The 21,886-nt window shown below is 42.5% G+C and overlaps 1 protein-coding gene across 2 annotated transcripts in view; it reads right to left on the bottom strand.

The window, feature by feature from the left end:
* The window catches only part of LOC130108932 (endophilin-B2-like), a 75,536-nt gene that overhangs the window by 48,734 nt on the left and 4,916 nt on the right, over window positions 1–21,886 (bottom strand). For both annotated transcript variants that reach the window (XM_056275576.1, XM_056275584.1), the window contains exons 2-4: window positions 20,818–20,959; window positions 2,861–2,989; window positions 674–807 (exon numbers count right to left, since the gene is read on the bottom strand). In XM_056275576.1, coding sequence (XP_056131551.1) covers window positions 674–807; window positions 2,861–2,989; window positions 20,818–20,959 — 405 coding nt within the window. The remainder of the gene's footprint in view (window positions 1–673; window positions 808–2,860; window positions 2,990–20,817; window positions 20,960–21,886) is intronic.

The raw sequence follows: 21,886 nt of genomic DNA, 5'->3' as shown, positions 1-21,886 counted from the left end.
TAGATTGTTTTTGGTTACCCAGTCCAAAATTAATTTCATACCATTTTCCAATAGAACATTTAACTCATCCACACTGTTTGATGACATATATACTGTGGAATCATCAGCAAACATAGCTAAGCTAGCATTACTCAAAACAAGTGGTATATCATTGGTAAAAATAGAGTAGAGCAATGAGCCCAAACAACTTCCATGTGGAACACCACACTGTACTGTCCTTACAGTAGAAAAACTACCATTAAAGTAAACAGTCTGTGTTCTGTTGATAAGTAGCTCCTCATCCAATTAAGGGTCAAATTATTAAAGCCATAAGCAACAAGTTTCATTAAAAGCATATCGTAAGGTATTTAGATATTACACTGAATTTGTTGTTAAGTGATTTTTTTTATGTTTCATTGCAGTACAGGTTCTAGTTTTAAGTGATATCTATTCAAATGCGGCTCTTGTAAAATTCCACACAGCTATCAAGATTTTGCAGTTGTCAATGGAGAAACAAATGGCAGTTTTCACAGGTATGAACATACCAAAGAGCAACAGTTGCCGCTTTTCCTTCATCTAACAATTAGGAAACCAATCTGTTTTATAGCTTCTTAAGTTGTAGTTTACCAGGGTAACTGTGATAGATAAACTATCATTGAAAAGGTGTAGAATTATGTTGGCAATTCACACTCACTGAAATGGTCCTCCAGTCTCCTTCCAGAAAGTTCCTGAGTGGAGTGAGGAAGCTAATGGACGATGACTGAAGGAAGTCCCTCTGAGCTTCTCCCAATCTTCTCTCACATTCACTCACCTTTATCAAAGTCTTCCCTATAAAGAACATGAATAAACATATTAGATAAAAGTTGCATTTTCATTTCAAAATTCTATGCATTTTCAGGCCCTTAATTTCTGATGAGCATTAAAAGTTAGTTAATTGGGAGTTGGAAGTTAACAAGCTGGCTGAGTACAATTTACCATTGCCCTAACTGCTAAACTTTGAGATGAAGTTAGGAACAAGGGCATTTTTGCTTGTGGGATGAAATAGTAATTGAAAGCGTGAGGTACAGTTTGAGAATACTCAGGAATTAAAATTGGCCAGATCCAGCTGTATTGGCACCTAGATTTCCAAACGTTATCAGATGAAGCTGAACCCTTATTTATATCATTTATATCATTTTTTATTTGTATTTTTATTTACATTATTATTTTTTCACTTGACCTAAATTGGAAAAAAACGCTATTTCGCATAATCCTTATATCTTCACATCTGTTATTGTTCTACTCTTAGCATTTTCATATTGTTTCAGAAAGCACTTTGCAACCTTGTTTAGAAAAGTGCTATATAAACAAAGTTTATTATTATTATTATTATCATTATTATCATCATCATCATCATCGTCATATATTTCATATCGTCTTATAAGCAACTTAGCTCAAATAAGCCATGAAAAGTTTTTGAGAAGTGTCTGTGAACACCTTCCATTACGAAGACAATCCAAGTAGAGTCAGTCAATGTTGTGATAGACCTTTATATTCTTTTTTTTTTTTGCACTTCTCTTCAACTCTCACACTTCCACTGTTGTCTTCCTGCAACATCTCACTCCTCAGAAGATTATAGAGCGAGACCTCTGCTTCAGGTCATAAATGGATTGACATCTATTTAATTCCATGACCACTTATTGTGGCCAAGACTCTACAGACTCCTTTCATAAGATTCTGAGCCTGTTAGTGCCATAAAAAAGCTTTTTTTTAGTGGACACCATTTGGTGAGAGATTACACTTCACTTCAGTGCACAGCAGTAGGCTGATGCTAGCTTACTCAATACTGACTCAATTTAGAAGATTCTGCTACCCTTTGCTAAGTTTGAATCCTAACGATCAAAAAGACATGCATGTTAGGGTTAATACTCCTGTCTGTGCCTCTGAGCAAGGCAATGGAAAGAAGAAGTGGAGTTGGTCCCCGAGCGCTGCAGCTGCCCACTTCTCCTATACAATAGGATGGGTTAAATGCAGAGAACACATTTCATTGTAAGAATACTTTCATTTCTTTTCATAAGAAAATAGTGTTTTGCTTTAAGAATAAAAAAAACTTTCATATAAATTCTGACTGCATTTGACTGATTTGAAGTCAGTGTATGGTGTAGATGTATCTTGGTTCAAACCAATTAAATTAGCAAAAGACTCCACAAATGCTTCCATGCCTCTCATCACTTTCACATTTAAATCCTGTGCTTACTGCCAATCAAGAAGTAGCAAAGCTTCAAATAATCTGGGAATGACTTAAAACATAAAGATCACTCTCTGGGCAGTAGCATCAATATCTAACCATTTGTGAACATTCTTTAAAAGAATTCATCCATGAGTTCTTAAATAGAATGGGGTCTGAAGTTAGTAATGATGTTAAGTAGGGGAATCAATATCACTGACATGGTCACTCTAGACAGGTGTAAAACTAATGAGTAAAATCAATCATTACCTTTTTCCACTAGAGAATCTAATTGACAAGATGAGAGCAGCTGGGATATTCTGTGTTGTTCCAGATGATACCAGTTGTTTGTGACTGCTGGGTATCAAAACCTACGATTTTTAGGCTATAAAATAATGTCTTCACCCTTCTTTTAAAAAAAAAATAAACACTGTCACTAGAACAGTTGAACAAGTGGCCCTCGACTGTAATAAAAAGGTCTCAATTTCATAAAGCCATATGATTTAAAGCCTTTAGTTTTACTAATGCTTTTCATTCATCCATAGGGACATCCACTAACCCCATAAATGATTGTACTTGTATACCTTTATGGCCCAGCCTTAAAGTGACCATGTAATCATACATCAAATAAAAAAACAGCATTTCTTCCTTGTTACGATTTGTGCTTATTCTCACCATATGGAGTACCAGGACCAAAGTCTTTTGCTGCATCCTGCATGTACTGAGCCAGCAGCTCTTCATTGGTAATTCTGGATGGTGCCTTTCTGTCAAGCTTCTCATAGAGGAACTCCTCAATCCTGGCACCTGAAAAGATAGACATGGACTGGTGGAAGGCAGGGCTAGCAAGAGGGAAGGCAGTACTGGAGCAGTTTGTTTAACTTCTGTCCTACATGAAAAATAATTTATTCAAGTGAGGCCTCGTTAGACAGGTTGGCAGCAGCAGGAAATTCTCAACAATAGTTGCTGAAGCTGAAACACACCACAGTAGATCAACAAAGGTAAATGACTATAATGGCCTACTTTTCTGTTATGTAAGATATACAATGAATGGCATAGGACAGAAACATACTAGTCTCATAAAAATCAAAAAGTCAAAAATTCTTTGAATTAAGGGAACTCAACAATACATGGTAATGGCAATCATCTATGCAATGTTTCCCAGTCACAGCCTATTCTATGGCGGCCCACCATACCATCAGCATTGCCTGCTTTAGAGAAAAAAGCGGATAACATTTAAAATATCTGTGTATATATCTGTAGATTGTAGTGTTGTTATTCTATGTTAAGTACACTGTGAGAGCCATGAAACCGAGTCAAATTCCATGTGTGCAAACCTACATGGCCAAAAAACCTGATTCTGAAAATTGATTAAATCCTGTTCTAACTGCAGCACTGACTTCGTTTCCTCACTGCATAATGGCGCACCTGTTGGCATCCATCAGCCCTTGCCATCTACGAAGATGGGAGGATATCATTTTCCATGCACTGAAGTAATGGCTGATGGCACCTTGAGTTGGCTTGCCAATTGCCATAAAACTACAGTGAAGTAGAGAAGCAGGTCTGACAGCTTGATGAAGATCCTGACCAACGGTTACCATCATCTGTATATTTAACACCTTTGCACAAATGTTCATCAAAACTGATGCCCAAAAATAAAAGTTTAGTTTTAAAATAATAATAATAATAATAATAATTATAATTATAATAAGAATACATTTTATTTGTGGGCGCCTTTCAGAGCACTCAAGGACACCTCACAGAACACAGCAAAAAACAAGCAACACTGTATCAGTAAGCATAAAATCAAAACAAAGCAGGGTAGACAATAAAAAGTTAATACAACAGCTAAGTATAAAATCATCACAAAACTCAATGAAGCGTGTATCAGACTGAATATGCCAGTTTGAAAAAGTGTGTTTTGAGATGGGATCTGAAGGTTGAAAGAGAGTCAATGTTGCAAATGTCTTGTGGGAGAGAGCTCCATAGACGGGGGGAAGAATGAGTGAAGGCTCTAGTCCCCATGGTAGTCAAGCAGGCCGATGGTGTAGTGAGTTGGAGAGTAGAAGAGGATCTGAGAGTTTGGGAGGGTGTGTGGATATGAAGGAAAGATACGAAGGAGGTAGGTTATTAAGGGCCTTAAAAGCGAGGAGCAGGATCTTGAAGTCAATACGGTATTTAACAGGGAGCCAATGGAGTTCCTGAAGAACAGGAGTGATATGATCTATGGAAGAAGTTCTGGTAATGATACGGGCAGCTGAATTCCAGACCAATTGAAGTTTATGAAGACACTTGAGGGGAAAACCAAACTGCAGTAGTCAATACGGGATGTAACCAGGGTGTGAGTGAGTATGGCGGTGCCGTTAGGTGTAAGTGATAGGCGAAGACGATTAATATTGCGTAGGTGGAAGTATGCAGACGGAGTAACATTGTTGATGTGAGCTTCAAAAGATAATGTGCTGTCCTGGATGACACTCGGACTCTTAACTTGAGGCGATGGAGGAACTACAGAATTGTCAATAGTCAGAGGAAAAAATATCAGGTTTTGCCAAAGTAGATTTAGTACTTACTAGGAGAACCTCAGTTTTATCACTGTTAAGTTTGAGGAAGAGGTACACTACCGTTCAAAAGTTTGAGATCACATTGAAATGTCCATATTTTTGAAGGAAAAGCACTGTACTTTTCAATGAAGATAACTTTAAACTAGTCTTAACTTTAAAGAAATACACTCTATACATTGCTAATGTGGTAAATGACTATTCTAGCTGCAAATGTCTGGTTTTTGGTGCAATATCTACATAGGTGTATAGAGGCCCATTTCAAGCAACTATCACTCCAGTGTTCTAATGGTACAATGTGTTTGCTCATTGGCTCAGAAGGCTAATTGATGATTAGAAAACCCTTGTGCAATCATGTTCACACATCTGAAAACAGTTTAGCTCGTTACAGAAGCTACAAAACTGACCTTCCTTTGAGCAGATTGAGTTTCTGGAGCATCACATTTGTGGGGTCAATTAAACGCTCAAAATGGCCAGAAAAAGAGAACTTTCATCTGAAACTCGACAGTCTATTCTTGTTCTTAGAAATGAAGGCTATTCCATGCGAGAAATTGCTAAGAAATTGAAGATTTCCTACACCGGTGTGTACTACTCCCTTCAGAGGACAGCACAAACAGGCTCTAACCAGAGTAGAAAAAGAAGTGGGAGGCCGCGTTGCACAACTGAGCAAGAAGATAAGTACATTAGAGTCTCTAGTTTGAGAAACAGACGCCTCACAGGTCCCCAACTGGCATCTTCATTAAATAGTACCCGCAAAACACCAGTGTCAACATCTACAGTGAAGAGGCGGCTGCGGGATTCTGGGCTTCAGGGCAGAGTGGCAAAGAAAAAGCCATATCTGAGACTGACCAATAAAAGAAAAAGATTAAGATGGGCAAAAGAACACAGACATTGGACAGAGGAAGACTGGAAAAAAGTGTTGTGGACGGATGAATCCAAGTTTGAGGTGTTTGGATCACAAAGAAGAACGTTTGTGAGACGCAGAACATAATGAAAAGATGCTGGAAGAATGCCTGACGCCATCTGTTAAGCATGGTGGAGGTAATGTGATGGTCTGGGGTTGCTTTGGTGCTGGTAAGGTGGGAGATTTGTACAGGGTAAAAGGGATTCTGAATAAGGAAGGCTATCACTCCATTTTGCAACGCCATGCCATACCCAGTGGACAGCGCTTGATTGGAGCCAATTTCATCCTACAACAGGACAATGACCCTAAACACACCTCCAAATTGTGCAAGAACTATTTAGAGCAGAAGCAGGCAGCTGGTATTCTATCGGTAATGGAGTGGCCAGCGCAGTCACCAGATCTGAACCCCATTGAGCTGTTGTGGGAGCAGCTTGACCGTATGGTACGCAAGAAGTGCCCATCCAACCAATCCAACTTGTGGGAGCTGCTTCTGGAAGCGTGGGGTGCAATTTCTCCAGATTACCTCAACAAATTAACAGCTAGAATGCCAAAGGTCTGCAATGCTGTAATTGCTGCAAATGGAGGATTCTTTGACGAAAGCAAAGTTTGATGTAAAAAAAATCTTATTTCAAATACAAATCATTATTTCTAACCTTGTCAATGTCTTGACTCTATTTTCTATTAATTTCACAACATATGGTGGTGAATAAGTGTGACTTTTCATGGAAAACACAAAATTGTTTGGGTGATCCCAAACTTTTGAACGGTAGTGTATGAACACCAGGATTTAATTTCTAGTAAGAAGTCAGAAAGGGAAGTGGGTGGAAGAGTGGAGGTAGGCTTGGTGGATAGATAAAGCTAGATGTCATCCGCAGAACAGTGAAATTGAATGCCAAATTTTCTGAAAATGTAAATAAATAAATAAAATAAGTAAATAAATAAAAGTTTCCTGTCGACCACCGTTTCCCCTATTATATTTTCTTACTGCGGTGGTAAGGCAAAGAACCATAACAGGGATCCAGGGAATGAAGATATTTTTCACAAAACGTTTTTAAATTCACCATATCTGTGACTTTTAGACAATGATTTTACATGTTAGGGACATCGTCAAATATTGATTTATTGAAAATTGACCGGCGAGTCATGAAACTCTTGAGGCATCGATATATTAAAATTACAGTAAAACTCAATCTTATTTTTTACCATTTGTTTGCTTTTGTAATGCTATCTATACACTTGACAAACACAGCAAGACAATGCTATGCCTTACTGTCACCCTACACGCCCCTCCTAAAGCAGTGGGTTCACCTTAAAATCCATGAACAACTTTTGTTCACACAAAAACAAAACAGCCTGAGTACTGTGGAGCAAAATGTTACCTCGACACCCAATCCATTTCAATAAAATGTTTGCATTACATGAGATTTTTCTGCCATTCTTACTTGGAATGAAATTCCTATTATTATCACTTCTTCTTTCGGCTTGTTCCCTGTTTCTCAGGAGTCGCCACAGTGAATTTTATAGTTTCCGTCAGTACCTTGTGAGGGCAAAGCACCAACGGCGGTCGTTGTTAACCCAGGCCTCGACCGATCCGGTATGGTCTTGTCAATCCACATAATGATTTGCCAAAGTTTTACGTCAGATACCCTTCTTGACACACCACTAACCCTATGGATGAGGGCACAGGTAAAGCATTGGATGCAATCCCAGTATTCATGGACTTGCGCCCATGCCTGTCGCCAAATTATCACTATTATAGGCAATTGTAGCAAATTTATAAGATGGTCTACTTTTTTTTTAAATTTGCCAATATATAAATTATAGAGGGTTTTTTTTTCCAATTATAGATACTTGAAAGCGGGATCAATGACAAGCCTTATAAAAACATTACGTGTAAATACAGCTGCAAGCGGCAATTAACTTGGTCTAAGCAGTGTCAGACAAGTGCCATCTGCTATTGGCAGATTCGGACCAAATGTCAGAGGCCTACATCTGGAGTGTACCTGCACAATTTGGCATGGTCCAAGGAATAAGTTGCAGCCAAAATTCTAACTCAAGACCAAACGTTTTTTGAGCTAGATGCCAAAACGCAAAGCGGGTTTAACAGTGCCAAATGTTGTAGACTTGCATCTGTAATATACCTGCATAAGTGGCCAAAATTTCATGATGATCAGTCATACAGAATAGTCTGTGATGACAGCTGAAGTTTGATTAACTGATGGCAGCCATGTTGTTTCCATGGTCAAGTTGTCATTTTAACTATTATTAGGATGCCTTAGGATGAAAAAGACACAACCCGCGAAATGTGAAAATCATTGGGCAAATGGTTCAGGAGTTATCTGCACTCTCTTGCTATGGCGTCTCATATTTGACAAATTGGGAAATTTGGAAGGTGTGTTTGTTAGACCCTAGTGATAATGTCCCAAGTTTCATAACAATCGGACAGTGTGTTCACAAGATATGGCTCATTCTGTTAATATAGGCCACATCCCGAAATTGATTGACCTGTTGCAGGCAAATGGTTTGGCCTATCAATATTTTTTTTTATACGTGTTTCATTGCATCTCATCATCAGCCGTTTCTCCAGGGTTGGGTCATGGTGGCAGCAAGCTAAGTAGGCCACTCCAGACGTCCCACTCCCCAGCGATGCCCTCCACCTCCTCCTGGAGGATCCAAAGATGTTCCCAGGCCAGACTGGACATATAGTCCCTCCAGCAAGTTCTGGGTCTACCCCGGGGTCTCCTCCCAGTTGGACGTGCCCAGAAAACCTTCAAAGGAAGGCGCCTAGGAGGAATCCTAATCAGATGCCGAACCACCTCAACTGGCTCGTTTTGACGCGAAGGAGCAGCGGCTCTAGAGCTCCCTCTGGATGTCCGAGCTCCTCACCCTATCGCTAAGGCTTAGCCCAGACACCCAACAGAGGAAACTAATTTTAGCCGGTTGTATCCATGATCTCACCATTTTGGTCACTACCCAAAGCTCATGGCCATAGGTGAGGGTTGGAATGAAGATTGACTGGTAAATTGAGAGCTTTGCCTTCTGGCTCAGCTCCCTCTTCGCCACAATGGTCCAGTAAAACATCCGCATTACTGCTGATGCTGCACCAATCCGCCTGTCAATCTCCCGCTCCATCCTACCCTCACTTGTGAACAAGACCCCGACATACTTGAACTTCTTCACTTGAGGCAACAACTCATCCCCAACCCGGAGGGTGCAATTCACCATTTTCCAGTAGAGAACCATGGCCTCAGACTTGGAGGTGCTGACCTCATCCCAGCCATTTCACACTCAGCTGCAAACTGCCCCAGTGCTTGCTGGAGGTCGCGTTCTGATGAAGCCAACAAAACCACATCATCTGCGACGAGCGGAGAGGCAATTCTGAGGTTCCCAAAACGGACACACTCCTCACCTTGGCTGCGCCTTGAGATCTTGTCCATGAATATCCCAAACAGAATCGGAGACAAGGAACAACCCTGGCGGAGTCCGACACCCACCGAAAACGTGTTTGACTTTGTGCCAAGAATGCGGACACAGCTCTCACTTTGGTTATACAAGGACCGGATGGCTTGTAGCAACTGCCCCAGTACCCCATACTCCCACAGTACCCCCCACAGAGTGCCCCGGGGTACACAGTCGTAAGTCTTCTCCAAGTCCACAAAACACATGTAGACTGGCTGGTCATACTCCCATGCCTCCCTCAGTACTTCTGCAAGGGTAAAGAGTTGGTCCGTTGTTCCACGGCCAGGACAGAATCCGCATTGTTCCTCCTGGAGCCGAGGTTCGACAATCGGTCAGAGCCTCCTTTCCAGCACCCTAGAGTAGACTTTCCCAGGGAGGCTGAGCAGTGTGATGCCCTGATAATTGGAGCACAACCTCCGGTCCCCATTTATACGCATTTTATACATGTTTTTTTTTTAAATACGGTTTTGTCACAGGCCTATGAGGATGATCTGCGCCACATTTTGCGAAGATCAGATCAACGGTCTAGAAGGAGTTCAAAAAAGTAGGGTTTTCAGAAAATACAAAATGGCAGAAATAAAATTGGGAATATACATTAGGTCCTGGAAGAACCAAGGATTCAGGGGAAGTAAGACGTTTGATTCTAGACTAGACAGTTCTGGAGATGGAGGCCAAGATGTAAAGTTGCTTGTAACAGTGCCACCTACAGGCCAATTGATTGTTTTGTGACAGAGTAGTGGGAAGATTTGGAACGGGTTGACCAAGTTTGGTGTCTCTCGGCTTTACAGTATCTGAGATCCAGACATTTTTAGGGCAAAAAAACCTGGAATAATAATAATAATATAGAGGAAGTGGAAGAATCAGAACAAAGACAAGAGGGTTCCAGCAGCTTCGATGTTTAAACTTCAAAATATAGCAAGCCCTATAACATATAAACATATAGCCTATAAACATAGCCTACTAGTCGCCTATTGCGTTGTCTTTACCCAACTCATTTTCCCCGTCTGCTGTCTCGCTCTTCCTTGGGAAATGCTTCCATAAACTCATACAAAATCCTCATCTGGGGGCATCCGGGTGGCATGATGGTCTATTCCATTGCCTACCAACACAGGGATGACCGGTTCGAATCCCCGTGTTACCTCTGGCTTGGTCGGGTGTCCCTACAAATACAATTGGCCGTGTCTGCAGGTGGGAAGCCAGATGTGGGTATGTGTTGTGGTCACTGCACTAGTGCCTCCTCACGTCAGTTGGGGCGCCTGTACAGGGGGAGGGGGAGCTGGGGAGAACAGTGCAATCCACCCTCGCGTTACGTCCCTCTGGCGAAACTTCTGTCAGGTGAAAAAAAGCGGCTGGCAACTCCACATGTATCAGAGGAGGCATGTGGTAGTCTGCAGCACTCCCTGGATTGGCAGAGGGGGTGGAACAGCGACTGGGACGGCTCAGAAAACAGGGTAATTGGTTGGCTAAAACTGGTGAGACAAAGGGGGGGGGGATAAAGAAAATAAATCCTCATCTGAAAAACATCAGTGGAACCGCTCTATTCCACTTAATAAATCAGGCAACACAGAAGCTACTGAGGCAGTAATATTAGTCTGTACTATGACCGTTTTTTTCCCTCCAATCAACATCAATCATAATGAATCTGTGACCTGCTACTTTTTTTCTGGATTTCTCCCCCCTTTTTCTCACCAATTGTACTTGGCCAATTACCCCACTCTTCCGAGCCGTCCAGGTCACTGCTCCACCCCCTCTACCGATCCAGGGAGGGCTGCAGACTACCACATGCCTCCTCCGATACATGTGGAGTTACCAGCCGCTTCTTTTCACCTGACAGTGAGGAGTTTCACCAGGGGGACGTAGCATGTGGGAGGATCATACTCTTCCCCCTAGTTCCCCTTCCCCCCCGAACAGGCGCCCCAACCGACCAGAGGAGGCGCTAGTGCAGCAACCAGGACACATACCCACATCCGGCTTCCCACCTGCAGACATGGCCAATTGTGTCTGTAGGGACATCTGACCAAGCCGGAGGTAACCAGGGGATTCGAACCGCAGATCCCCGTGTCAGTAGGCAACAGAATAGACCACTACGCTAACCGGACGCCAGTGACCTGATAATTCTAAAAAACGAACTGTAAACAACAGCAGTGTCGTACTTGCCTTGGCTGTTTTCTATCAGAATATTTGGGGGAGGGGGTTCTTTCTCTTGTTCTCCCCAACTGTATCCGGCCAATTACCCCACTCTTCTGAGCCTTCCCGGTTGCTGCTCCACCCCTTCTGCTGATCCGGGGAGGGCTGCAGACTACCACGTCTCCTCCACTACATGTGGAGTCACCAGCCGCTCCTTTTCATCTGACAGTGAGGAGTTTCACCAGGGGGACGTAGCGCGTGGGAGGATTACGCTATTCCCTGCAGTCCCCCCCCCCTAAACACACGCCCCGACCAACCAGAGGAGGCACTAGTGCAGTGACCAGGACACATACCCACATCTGGCTTCCCACCCGCAGTAACGGCCAATTGTGTCTGTAGGGACGCCCGACCAAGCCAGAGGCAACACGGGGATTTGAAACGGGATCTCTGTGTTGGTAGGCAACAGAATAGACCACTACGCTAACCGGACGCCAGTGACCTGATAATTCTAAAAAACGAACTGTAAACAACAGCAGTGTCGTACTTGCCTTGGTTGTTTTCTATCAGAATATTTGGGGGAGGGGGTTCTTTCTCTTGTTCTCCCCAACTGTATCCGGCCAATTACCCCACTCTTCTGAGCCTTCCCGGTTGCTGCTCCACCCCTTCTGCTGATCCGGGGAGGGCTGCAGACTACCACGTCTCCTCCACTACATGTGGAGTCACCAGCCGCTTCTTTTCATCTGACAGTGAGGAGTTTCACCAGGGGGACGTAGCGCGTGGGAGGATTACGCTATTCCCTGCAGTCCCCCCCCCCAAACACGCGCCCCGACCAACCAGAGGAGGCACTAGTGCAGTGACCAGGACACATACCCACATCTGGCTTCCCACCCGCAGTAACGGCCAATTGTGTCTGTAGGGACGCCCGACCAAGCCAGAGGCAACACGGGGATTCGAAACGGGATCTCTGTGTTGGTAGGCAATAGAATAGACCACTATACTACCCGGGCGCCAGACACAGCTAATTCGTGGCAGTTTACCCTCTTTTTTCTCTTCCAACGGTCTCTGAGCTACAGTCTAGTGTAAAATCAGCCCCCTGAAGCTCAAGTCTCTGCTTGTGCTGATTATGTTTATTTTACCCACACGAAATGGATTAGTCGATTTATTCAACTTAAATTCCGCTCCAGATTTTCCTCCAATCTACTGCTTGCATGACACCAACCCAGGTGTTGCAGGGAGTGCAGAAAACCACTGGCCCAAAATTAAGAATAATTTTGAAAGCAATTTTGCCAGGAGCAGTCACACCCACACTAAGGTGGAAACCCCTGTGAGTTCAGACAAAGACAAACACACATGCACACGCAGGCAGTAGAAAGAGACATCGCTCATTCTCCCAAATGCACAGTACTATACTTTCCCCTGGTAACAACTGAACGCTCACAGTATCGCCATTTCAAGCTGCAATCCATAACATTTCTCCACTAATAAATTGTAATTTTACCCATCTATACCATGCAGTCAGGTTACATTATACAACTGGCATCTTAACCGTGGTTATAGACACCCTCAAGTCTGTCTGCACAGCTGTTGAAATGTTTTGCTCGGGTCCCACCCACTGATGTGGTGGCAAACATGCATGTGTTGGAAAAAAACTCCAGCAGGAAAAAAGAAAGACATGATGCTTATGTAGTGATGCTTCTTAGTGAGGGAAAGTTAGCAGGAATTTTACCAATCTGGGAAGTAAAGTGTTACCAATAAATTTCTTCACCAATGTGTTCCTTAAGGTGTGTAATAACATGTATTAAAATGTTGAAATTCAACTCCCGGGGGTAACCTCCGAAAAAATTGCTCAAAGTCAGGGTACCGACAACAGATTTTCGAAAATTGAAAAAAGCTGGACTTAACTTACGTTTGAGGGGTCAAACTAGGAATTTGTCATGATTCTAAGTTGATTGCAAGCATTTATTTTTCACCAAGACCCTGGTAGAAAAATATTCACATCCACTTTCCCACTCATCACCCCCCCCCCCATGCCGTAGAGGGCACCCAACATGTTGAAGCCATTTACATCCTTTTTCTCTATTGATCACGGGCTGACTGAATATACTGCTTTCAACACCTGATACGTACGTATTCTCAACAATTTTTCTAACAAGCTGAAATGTTTCTCTGCACAACACTGATGATTCTCATTTGTTACATAAAAGGTATAACTTTGCTTGTTCTTGTTAGCTAGCTAACAGTAAGTAATATGATCGGCTAACGTAAATGTTAACTTCCACTAAAAGTTGTCATTACTAGCTTAACGATACTTGTTAGCTGGCACATAGTTTTCATAAGGTGTCTGACTCTCATGTGTGTACTACACTTCAAAACCTACATCTGATTTATCTATTTAGTAAAATGCTAGCTGTCTGCTCCATTAACTACCTAGCTAGGTTAAAGTGGTGTAGCCTGTACTGCCTCAGATTTTTTTTTAATTTATTGTTACGGTTAAGCAAATCTATTCTTTTACACCTCAGTACAATATTTCAGAAACTGTGCCTCTATGACAGATTTGGTCTATATTCTACTTTGTGTAGGCTATGGGTCTTCAGTAGGCTAATATGGAAGATGATGTGAACCCACCTCTGCTCAAGTGCTTCTTCTGTGAAGGCCTGGAAACGCCAGGTGAGAGGCTTTTGCAAGGAACTTCTAAAGGCTACGCTACTTTATTGAAACATGCAGAAGCCATGGAAAATGCTACAATTTTGGAGCGTATGAAGAAGGATGAAAATGAAGGAAGACTTAGATACCACATAAAGTGTAAAGATTATTTGTACAACAAGTTTGTCAAGGTCACCAAGACGTCAGCTCAAGCATCAAAGGCAGAGGAAGAGACAGCAAAGCTGAAGCAAAGGTGCACTTGCTCTGAGTTCAGTGCATCAACTTCATGCACCTCTTCAAGTTCACGGTCCGTTCAGCTTCTGTACAAGAATGTATGCATTCTTTGCAACCAACCCGCTCATCTCTACGAACATAAACTAGCAGACGCCAGAAAGAAATATAGAGTGCCTGATAATGTGACTGCAGATAGACTGAAGACAAGCTTGCTGAAGATAGCAAGGAGTCGTGGAGATGACTGGGGCACAGAAGTCCTTGGACGTCTGGAAGGGATCAATGACTTAGTAGCAGAAGAAACCTTGTATCATTTGCGCTGCAAACTTCTTTTTGAAAAGGGTAGGCCTTACTCCAAGACTGCAGATGAATGACCAAGGAAGAGAGGACAAAAGAAAATAGGTGATGAGCGAGAGGTTGTTTTTATTGAATTATGCGAATGGCTAGACACAGAACTCGAGCACGGGGGATGACTCAGTCAATGCGGAGAGAGCAGCTGAAGTAGGTAGAGAGATGCAGATAAAGCTGGATGGACAGTCAGCAACATCAACCATGGAGGTGAAGTCAAATGTACAAGCCCTGTCATCACTCAGAAAGATTCCCAAGATCAACGAGAAGAAGATTCATCTTGACTCACTCAAGTTGTTCAACCGACTGATCATTTTTGCTCAACGGGATATGACAGTTGAGACAAGCTTGGAGTATGAGCTAACTCCCGTCCCATTGTCCCTTCTCAGCAACAAAGATCACAAAATGAACAGGGCAAACAAGGCAGGGTTTTCCAAAACTAGCCTGAAGGAGTTGACTGATCCACTTGAACTCACTAACCAACCCTGTTCCACTTTGGTGGTTGATGGAGGATGGCTTCTCTACATGGTGAAGTGGGAACAAGGCCAGACTTGGCAGGAGATTGCCAACAGTTACCTAAGGTACGTGCAGCGTCTTGGCTATAACTCTCAAAGGATCATTGTGGTCTTTGATGGCTATAACAGATCACCAAAAGATCATGACCACATCCGACGTAGCAAGAAATCATGCTGTGATCTCCAGATTCAACCAGATATGATGCACTGGACACCAAGAGCAAAGTTCTTGGACAACATCCATAACAAGAGTGAACTCATTCACCTCCTCTCCTCAACGTTCAGAAAACTTAACATCACTGTGGAGCAGACTGACAATGATGCTGACACTTCGATTGTGAGAGAGGCATTGGTTGCTGCTAAAGATGGCTTCATGGACATTCATGCTACCAAGGGTGCAGTGATTCAGGCTGGAACTGTGATCTTCCAATAGATTTACTATGGACCAGGTACTATTCTGGGTGGAATTCGGTACACCATGTTCTCACGGAAGGCAGCGGCTGGGCTGATCAAACCAGAGACTTTACCTCCAACAGAGGGTGCGGCTGCACAGCATTCTCTCCGTGCCTACCTACAGACCCGGGACTGGATTCTTCTACAGAGCATGTCTCTGGACCCCAGTGACTATGGATGGACATTTGGTGTTCATGGTTATGAGCCAGTTCCAACACTAGACCCAATGGCTCCTGAGGAGCTCCTCCAAGTTGACAAGCTGTTATTGTAATGGAGATTGCAGCAACAGGCGATGCAGCTGCAAGAAGAATGGTGTCAAGTGCATCTCAGCATGTGGTGTTTGTAAAGGCATTACATGCAAGAATGGTATTCATGATGGTCTTGAAGAAGACTCAGACATTGACTTGTGAAGCATTTGACATGGATTTTCTCTGACTATTGCAACTATTGTAATAAATGCAAAAAAATATATATGAAAAAGTTGGCATGGCAATTATTCCACTAAGGAGTAGATCTAGAGAAAATTAAATGCTAGCAATCAACTCAGAATCATGAAAAAAAAAACAAAAGTAAGTCTCTACAGCATTGCTGTGATTTGTTATGATAAAAAATGATTTATCTAAATATTTTTCAAAAAAATCACCCTCACCCGGACTCCCCCTCCCCCACTTCCTCTCTATTTTACTACAATATTTTCAAAACAAAAAATGAAAATAAAAGAATAGATCAATTAAAGAACAAGGCTCTCTTACTGGGAGGGGGTGGATGGAAAGGGCCTTAAGAACAGGATAAAAAAATAAAAAGAATAAAAAAATAAAAAATCTTTTAAAAATCATTAAAAAAAAAATCACACGAGTGAGATAGAGACTTACCCCAAGAGACTTTTTTGTTCAGAAAATTATGTATAAAAATGTTTTGGTAGCCTTTTTTCCTAAACCGGAAGTTGATTTTTTTTTAATACTGGTGTCAATACCCCAACTTTGATCAGGTTTTTTCAGGGTTTCCCCCTGGAGTTGAATTTCAACATTTTAATACATGTTATTACACACCTCTATGAACACATTCATGAAGAAATTTCTTGGTAATGCTTTACTTCCCAGATTTTCCTAACTATCTGTCAGACCGACGATCAGTACAACTGTAGAACAATGTGGAGATGTAGTTTAGACTGCCTGTGTAAACTTTGGTTCAAGGATCATATTTTCATAAGGGTGCAGACTGTTGGTGAGCTGATGGCTCATGTACGTTTACACGAGGTCAGAAAAAGTCGATTTATTGTGTTAATCTGACTAAAACCGGACTTTCAAAATACATGTAAACGTGTTAGTCCGACTGAAATCGTACTAAATCGAATTTCTCGAAGTCGGACTAACACACCTAGATAATGCGGTTGGGGATTGATTTACTCTGGTATGTATACGCTTCAGTAAGCCCCAAACTGGCCTAGGGCGGAGGTCTTTCACCCGGAAGTCGAACCAGCATAGTATCAACATGGCCAGTAGTAGAGCGAGAACCACACATTTCTGGACAGACGAGGAGACAAACTATGTCGTGTCAGATAAAGGGGGTGACTATCCTAAAGAACATGGATGGAAGGAGAACGCGGAACAGCAAACTATTTAAGAAAGTGGCGGAAAAGTTGGACGAAGCGAGATTTAAAAGAACCCCCGAGCAAATCCGTGTTCAGTGGAAGCGCCTCAAAAAGGCCTACTACAACCGGTTTTTCGGTCGTGATGTCACACGCGCGTTGCATTTTGGGGAAGCCGCCATCTTCCAACTAACATTAATCATTGTTGTTAGCCGTTAGCGCAGATTTTTCTTACTAATTCTATTAGTATGTTAAATGTTTTTTTTTCAAATTAACGTTAAGATCACATATTTTCTCTGGTAAGATTTTAGGTTAGGTATTTTTTTAAGGTAACATTTTAGGTTAGATTGGATATATAGCTATATATTAGATTAGATAGTGTATGCAGGCGAGATGGCTGAGCGTTCCTGTTGTGTGAAGAATTGCCACAGCAAATCCCACGGCTGCTCCGGTATTAAACTCGAAAATGGGTTATGCTTTTTTTTCTTTCCCTTCTTGGAAGAGAAACGAAGGAAAGAACATAGAGGACTTAACCAAGAGGTGCAGGAGGGCCTGGGTTGCAGCAGTGAGATGCAAATTGATCACATTCAAATACATTTCGGCAGCAATGTTAGTGTGTTCTTTGCATTTTCAGTGAGGTAAGGGTAAAGGCAAATGTAACGTTAATATATGGCTAAGTCAATGGCTAAAGTGCTAGCTAATTCGCAAACGCTGCCTCTAATCCTTAGAAGATGGCACCTCGCGTCACGTTGCCCTTGGAAACGGCCCAAGTCCGAAAGACTGGTGCGAAGATGGCGTTGTCTTCTGCCTTCGAACATCACCATAAGCACCAGGGATAGGTGAATCTAATTTGTACCAAAGGTAAAGAGTACAGTGCGTATATAATGTACAACGCTGCAAAGTTGTCCATGTTTTCACTGCTTGACATGGAACCCGCTTGCCACTTGCCAACTTGTTTGGTATGTGACACAATAGGTCAACCGGAAGAAGGTCCATTAGCAACCAGCTGAAAGAGGGCACATCGCCACCTACCGTACGGACATGCTTCCGGTTGTCGGACATACTTCCGTCAATAAATCGATTCTCCCCCAGCTCTTGTATACTGGGACAATGACAGTAATCCAATTACATGGCCTTATCAAGCTATAACTGTAGGTCGACTTAACTGTGCATGTAAATGCACTGACTGTGGCTGCTGCACTTTGTTGCCATATTGCTATTTTGCCAACCACAATCTGCCTCATAGTTGTACATTGTTTAAATACAAAATAGACTTATTTAGTATTTATTTCTAAATTTAATTAGGAAATAAATAATTTAAAAGACTAGTTTATACCCTTTGAACTCTGCAACAGAAATGGTCCACCGGTGCCTACCGTTGGTATTTTTTTGATTACTGTGATATTATTTCTTGGAGTATATTCAAATGCTTCATATCCTAAAAATCTATACAACCTAAACTAAAAGGTTATGCAAACCAATAAATAATAATAACTGATAAAAGTATTGAAGTTGTGTTATAATATTTTTTTAAATCCGACATGTTTTTTAATGAAATTTTACTAACACACAAAACATATTGCTCCATAGCCATTCTGAATGCATAAAATAAACAAAATATCCCCCCCCTTCTCTCCCCAATTGTACTTGGCCAATTACCCCACTCTTCCGAGCCATCCTGGTTGCCGCTCCACCACCTCTGCTGATCCGGGGAGGGCTGCAGACTATCACATTCCTCCTCCAATACATGTGGAGTCGCCAGCTGCTTCTTTCCACCTGACAGCGAGGAGTTTCGCCAGGGGGACGTGGTGAGTGGAAGGATCACGCTATTCCACCCAGTTCCCCCTCTCCCCCCCAACAGATACCCCCCGACCGACCAGAGGAGGCGCTGTGCAGCGACCAGGACACATGCTCACGTCCGGCTTCCCACCTGCAGACACGGCCAATTGTGTCTGTAGGAACGCCCGACCAAGCTGGCGGTAACACGGAGATTCGAACCGGCGATCCCCATGTTGGTAAGCAACGGAATAGACCGCTACACTACCCGGACATCCTCAACAAAACATTTCTTAACACTCCATAAACTATTTGAACTATGTACACTTTTTAGTTTTTGAAATATGCTAATTTTATGAGCAGAGTGCAAAGGCATTTTTATTGTTTAATCTGCAGTAGAAACTCAGACCTCCCGTGAGCAGGGGGCCAACCGCGGGAGGTCCGTTTTAAAAGGGTTAATTGTTGGGCAAGAACATAATCCACACCTCCCACTCCAATACCACTGTAATGAAAGTCCAGATCTTTGGAAAACACCATCATAACATGCTATGACATATGTTAGACACACACAGACATTACTACACACTACACACTATCAAACTCCACACTTAACAAAATAAAAGCCAAACTGCTCAGAGGAATACTGGCCATAAGAAACTAAATCCTAAGAGGATGCCAATGAAACAGTCACACACAATGAGTGAGAATTGTCTATGGGGCGACAAAGATGGGAGACTCCGGAAGCCCCAGAGAAATTTCTCAACGAGATAATGATGGTCCTGGTGAACACTGTCATGGGCTGTCACACCTGGTGGCTTTTGCAGCTAGCACATGTGAATAATTACCCATGCACAGTTTGATATGTATCTGTATACCACACTTGAATCGACTCTACATAACTGTAGACCACCGACTTCCGGTTTCTACTGCAGCGGTCATACCAGTTTCCTATTTGTTGGCATGTGCTACTGACAATGGCATATTTTTTATGATGCCTGCAAGATTTACCATGGATAAACGTCAACGACATGCACAGAATTGTCGACAAACTTTCACCTGTACCTACCAGCAAATGAGTGAAAAGTTTCAAGTTGTACATATCAAGTTACGTCCACAATATCTCATGGACGTAACTGGACGTCAAACTGGATGTAACGGGAGTCAGTGGACTACAGTTATGCATGGAGCCGATTCAGGTGCAGCCAAAGAACACACAGCATCATGACCAAACATTTAACTTCTCTCAAAGTTGAAAGACACCAGCAAAATGTTGCCTTCTTTTAATTGCAGTAAAATATGTTATTCAAGGGTTTGAAAAAAAAAAAGTAATTTAAGAACCTCTGGACCAAAGCCTTTGTTGGTAATGCTTATTCAGCAAAGGATGATGATGTAAATATATTTTTGGAATTGCAAGTTTCTTTATCTGTCTGACCGACATATATTTTCATTTGAAACTGAGGATCGTGTGTTGATTTGGTCTAGATCCAACCATAAACCATCAATCTGTGCCAGTATCAGTCCACAGGCATTGACAGACTCCATGGCAGGGCACTTGAGGAGCAAAGCAATAATACTCACCAGTTTGATCAACTGTAGCATGAAGAATCAGAAAGTCACAAGTTAGAGCCACCTGTTCTCGGAAATGACATCGTATAATGCTGTAAAACTACTTCGGCCATTTATTAAGAATGTGATGTGATCACGCTGAAAAGGTGTTAGAGGGCGGTGTAGTGCCTCCGGGGTGACTTAGATGTATGTCCATTACTAAAACGGAGTTTTAAACAATTTTCAATTGTGTGTGCAAAATAATCTGTAGTTTTACTATATTTTTTGTTATTTTTTTTAAATTAGCAAGCCAACTCTCAAAAACGTAAACACCATCTGGGAAAACCTGGGCTGGCCTCTGTGGATCTGAGTTCAGTGAGTTTGTAGTGTGATTGTACGCATGTGGAATTATCAACTGTAGCAAAGAAGTGGTGCATTAGTGGGTGTGTAGTCAGGAGAAACAGTCATTGCAGCCGTTTCCGCCTTACTTGGGTTGGGCTGCAGCAGGACCTCTGTCTGTCGTAATATTTTCTCCGTCCAATTTTTGGTGCAGTCTGCACGGCTCAGCAGGCTCTCAAAGTGAGCGTCCAACTCTGTCTTCTCCGCTTGTCCCAACTTCTCCTCTGTAAACTAAATCAGAAAGAACAGGCACTATGATGAAGCTTTAAAACTGATGTTTAACTAGGGCTGCACCCCATTATCCCACTATACGGATATTCGTTCGCTGGGTGGGTATTCGGTTTTCAATTGTGGGATTCGGATATTCGTTTTTTTTGGGGGGGGGGGTTGTAAATGTAGGCTATCAATAAAGGTGAACAGCACAAATACATTTTGTCGGCACATTCTTGTACTATATATATACTTTTCATTTGTACTGTTGAAATGTGGAAATGTATACTGTCTCAGCTTAGACGCATGACATCCCTCTCACTCACCGCAGTGACGTCACACTTCAGTTTACGTTGGCTGTTAAAGGGAAAACAAAATGCCGAAAACCTCAGCTGTGCTGCTGTTGTTATAAACGCGCTACCTTGTTCTATTTATTAAAGTTCGTTCATTTATTTTTGTTTTTTACTGTGTCAGTAATTGGTAAAAGTAATAATTGTATTTCTTTTCTTCTTTTTTTTTTTGTTGGACTTTTCCCCCCTTTTTCTCCCGAATTGTATCCAGCCAACTACCCCACTCTTCCGAGCCGTCCCGGTCGCTTCTCCACCCCTTCTGCTGACTACCACATGCCTCCTCCGATACATGTGGAGTCGCCAGCCGCTTGTTTCAACGTGACAGTGAGGAGTTTCGCCAGGGGGACGTAGTGCATGGGAGGATCACGCTATCCCACAAGCTGTCCCACAAGCTACACAGCAGCCACTGGATGTCAGCAAAGCGAACATTCCCTTGACAACAACAGTGGCCCAGTTACACTGCCCGGTGGGTCTCCCAACTGATAGCAGCATCTGGAGGGCATGACCGGCCTGCGTCAACATACAATGACATGTAATTCCCCAAGACAGGCACAAGCCTTCAATCCACTCTATGGATGACAGAAATATACCATGTAGT

The sequence above is a fragment of the Lampris incognitus genome, chromosome 1, assembly GCF_029633865.1.
Source record: "Lampris incognitus isolate fLamInc1 chromosome 1, fLamInc1.hap2, whole genome shotgun sequence".
NCBI classification, from domain to species: domain Eukaryota; kingdom Metazoa; phylum Chordata; class Actinopteri; order Lampriformes; family Lampridae; genus Lampris; species Lampris incognitus.
This window is presented reverse-complemented; position numbering and strand designations above follow the sequence as displayed.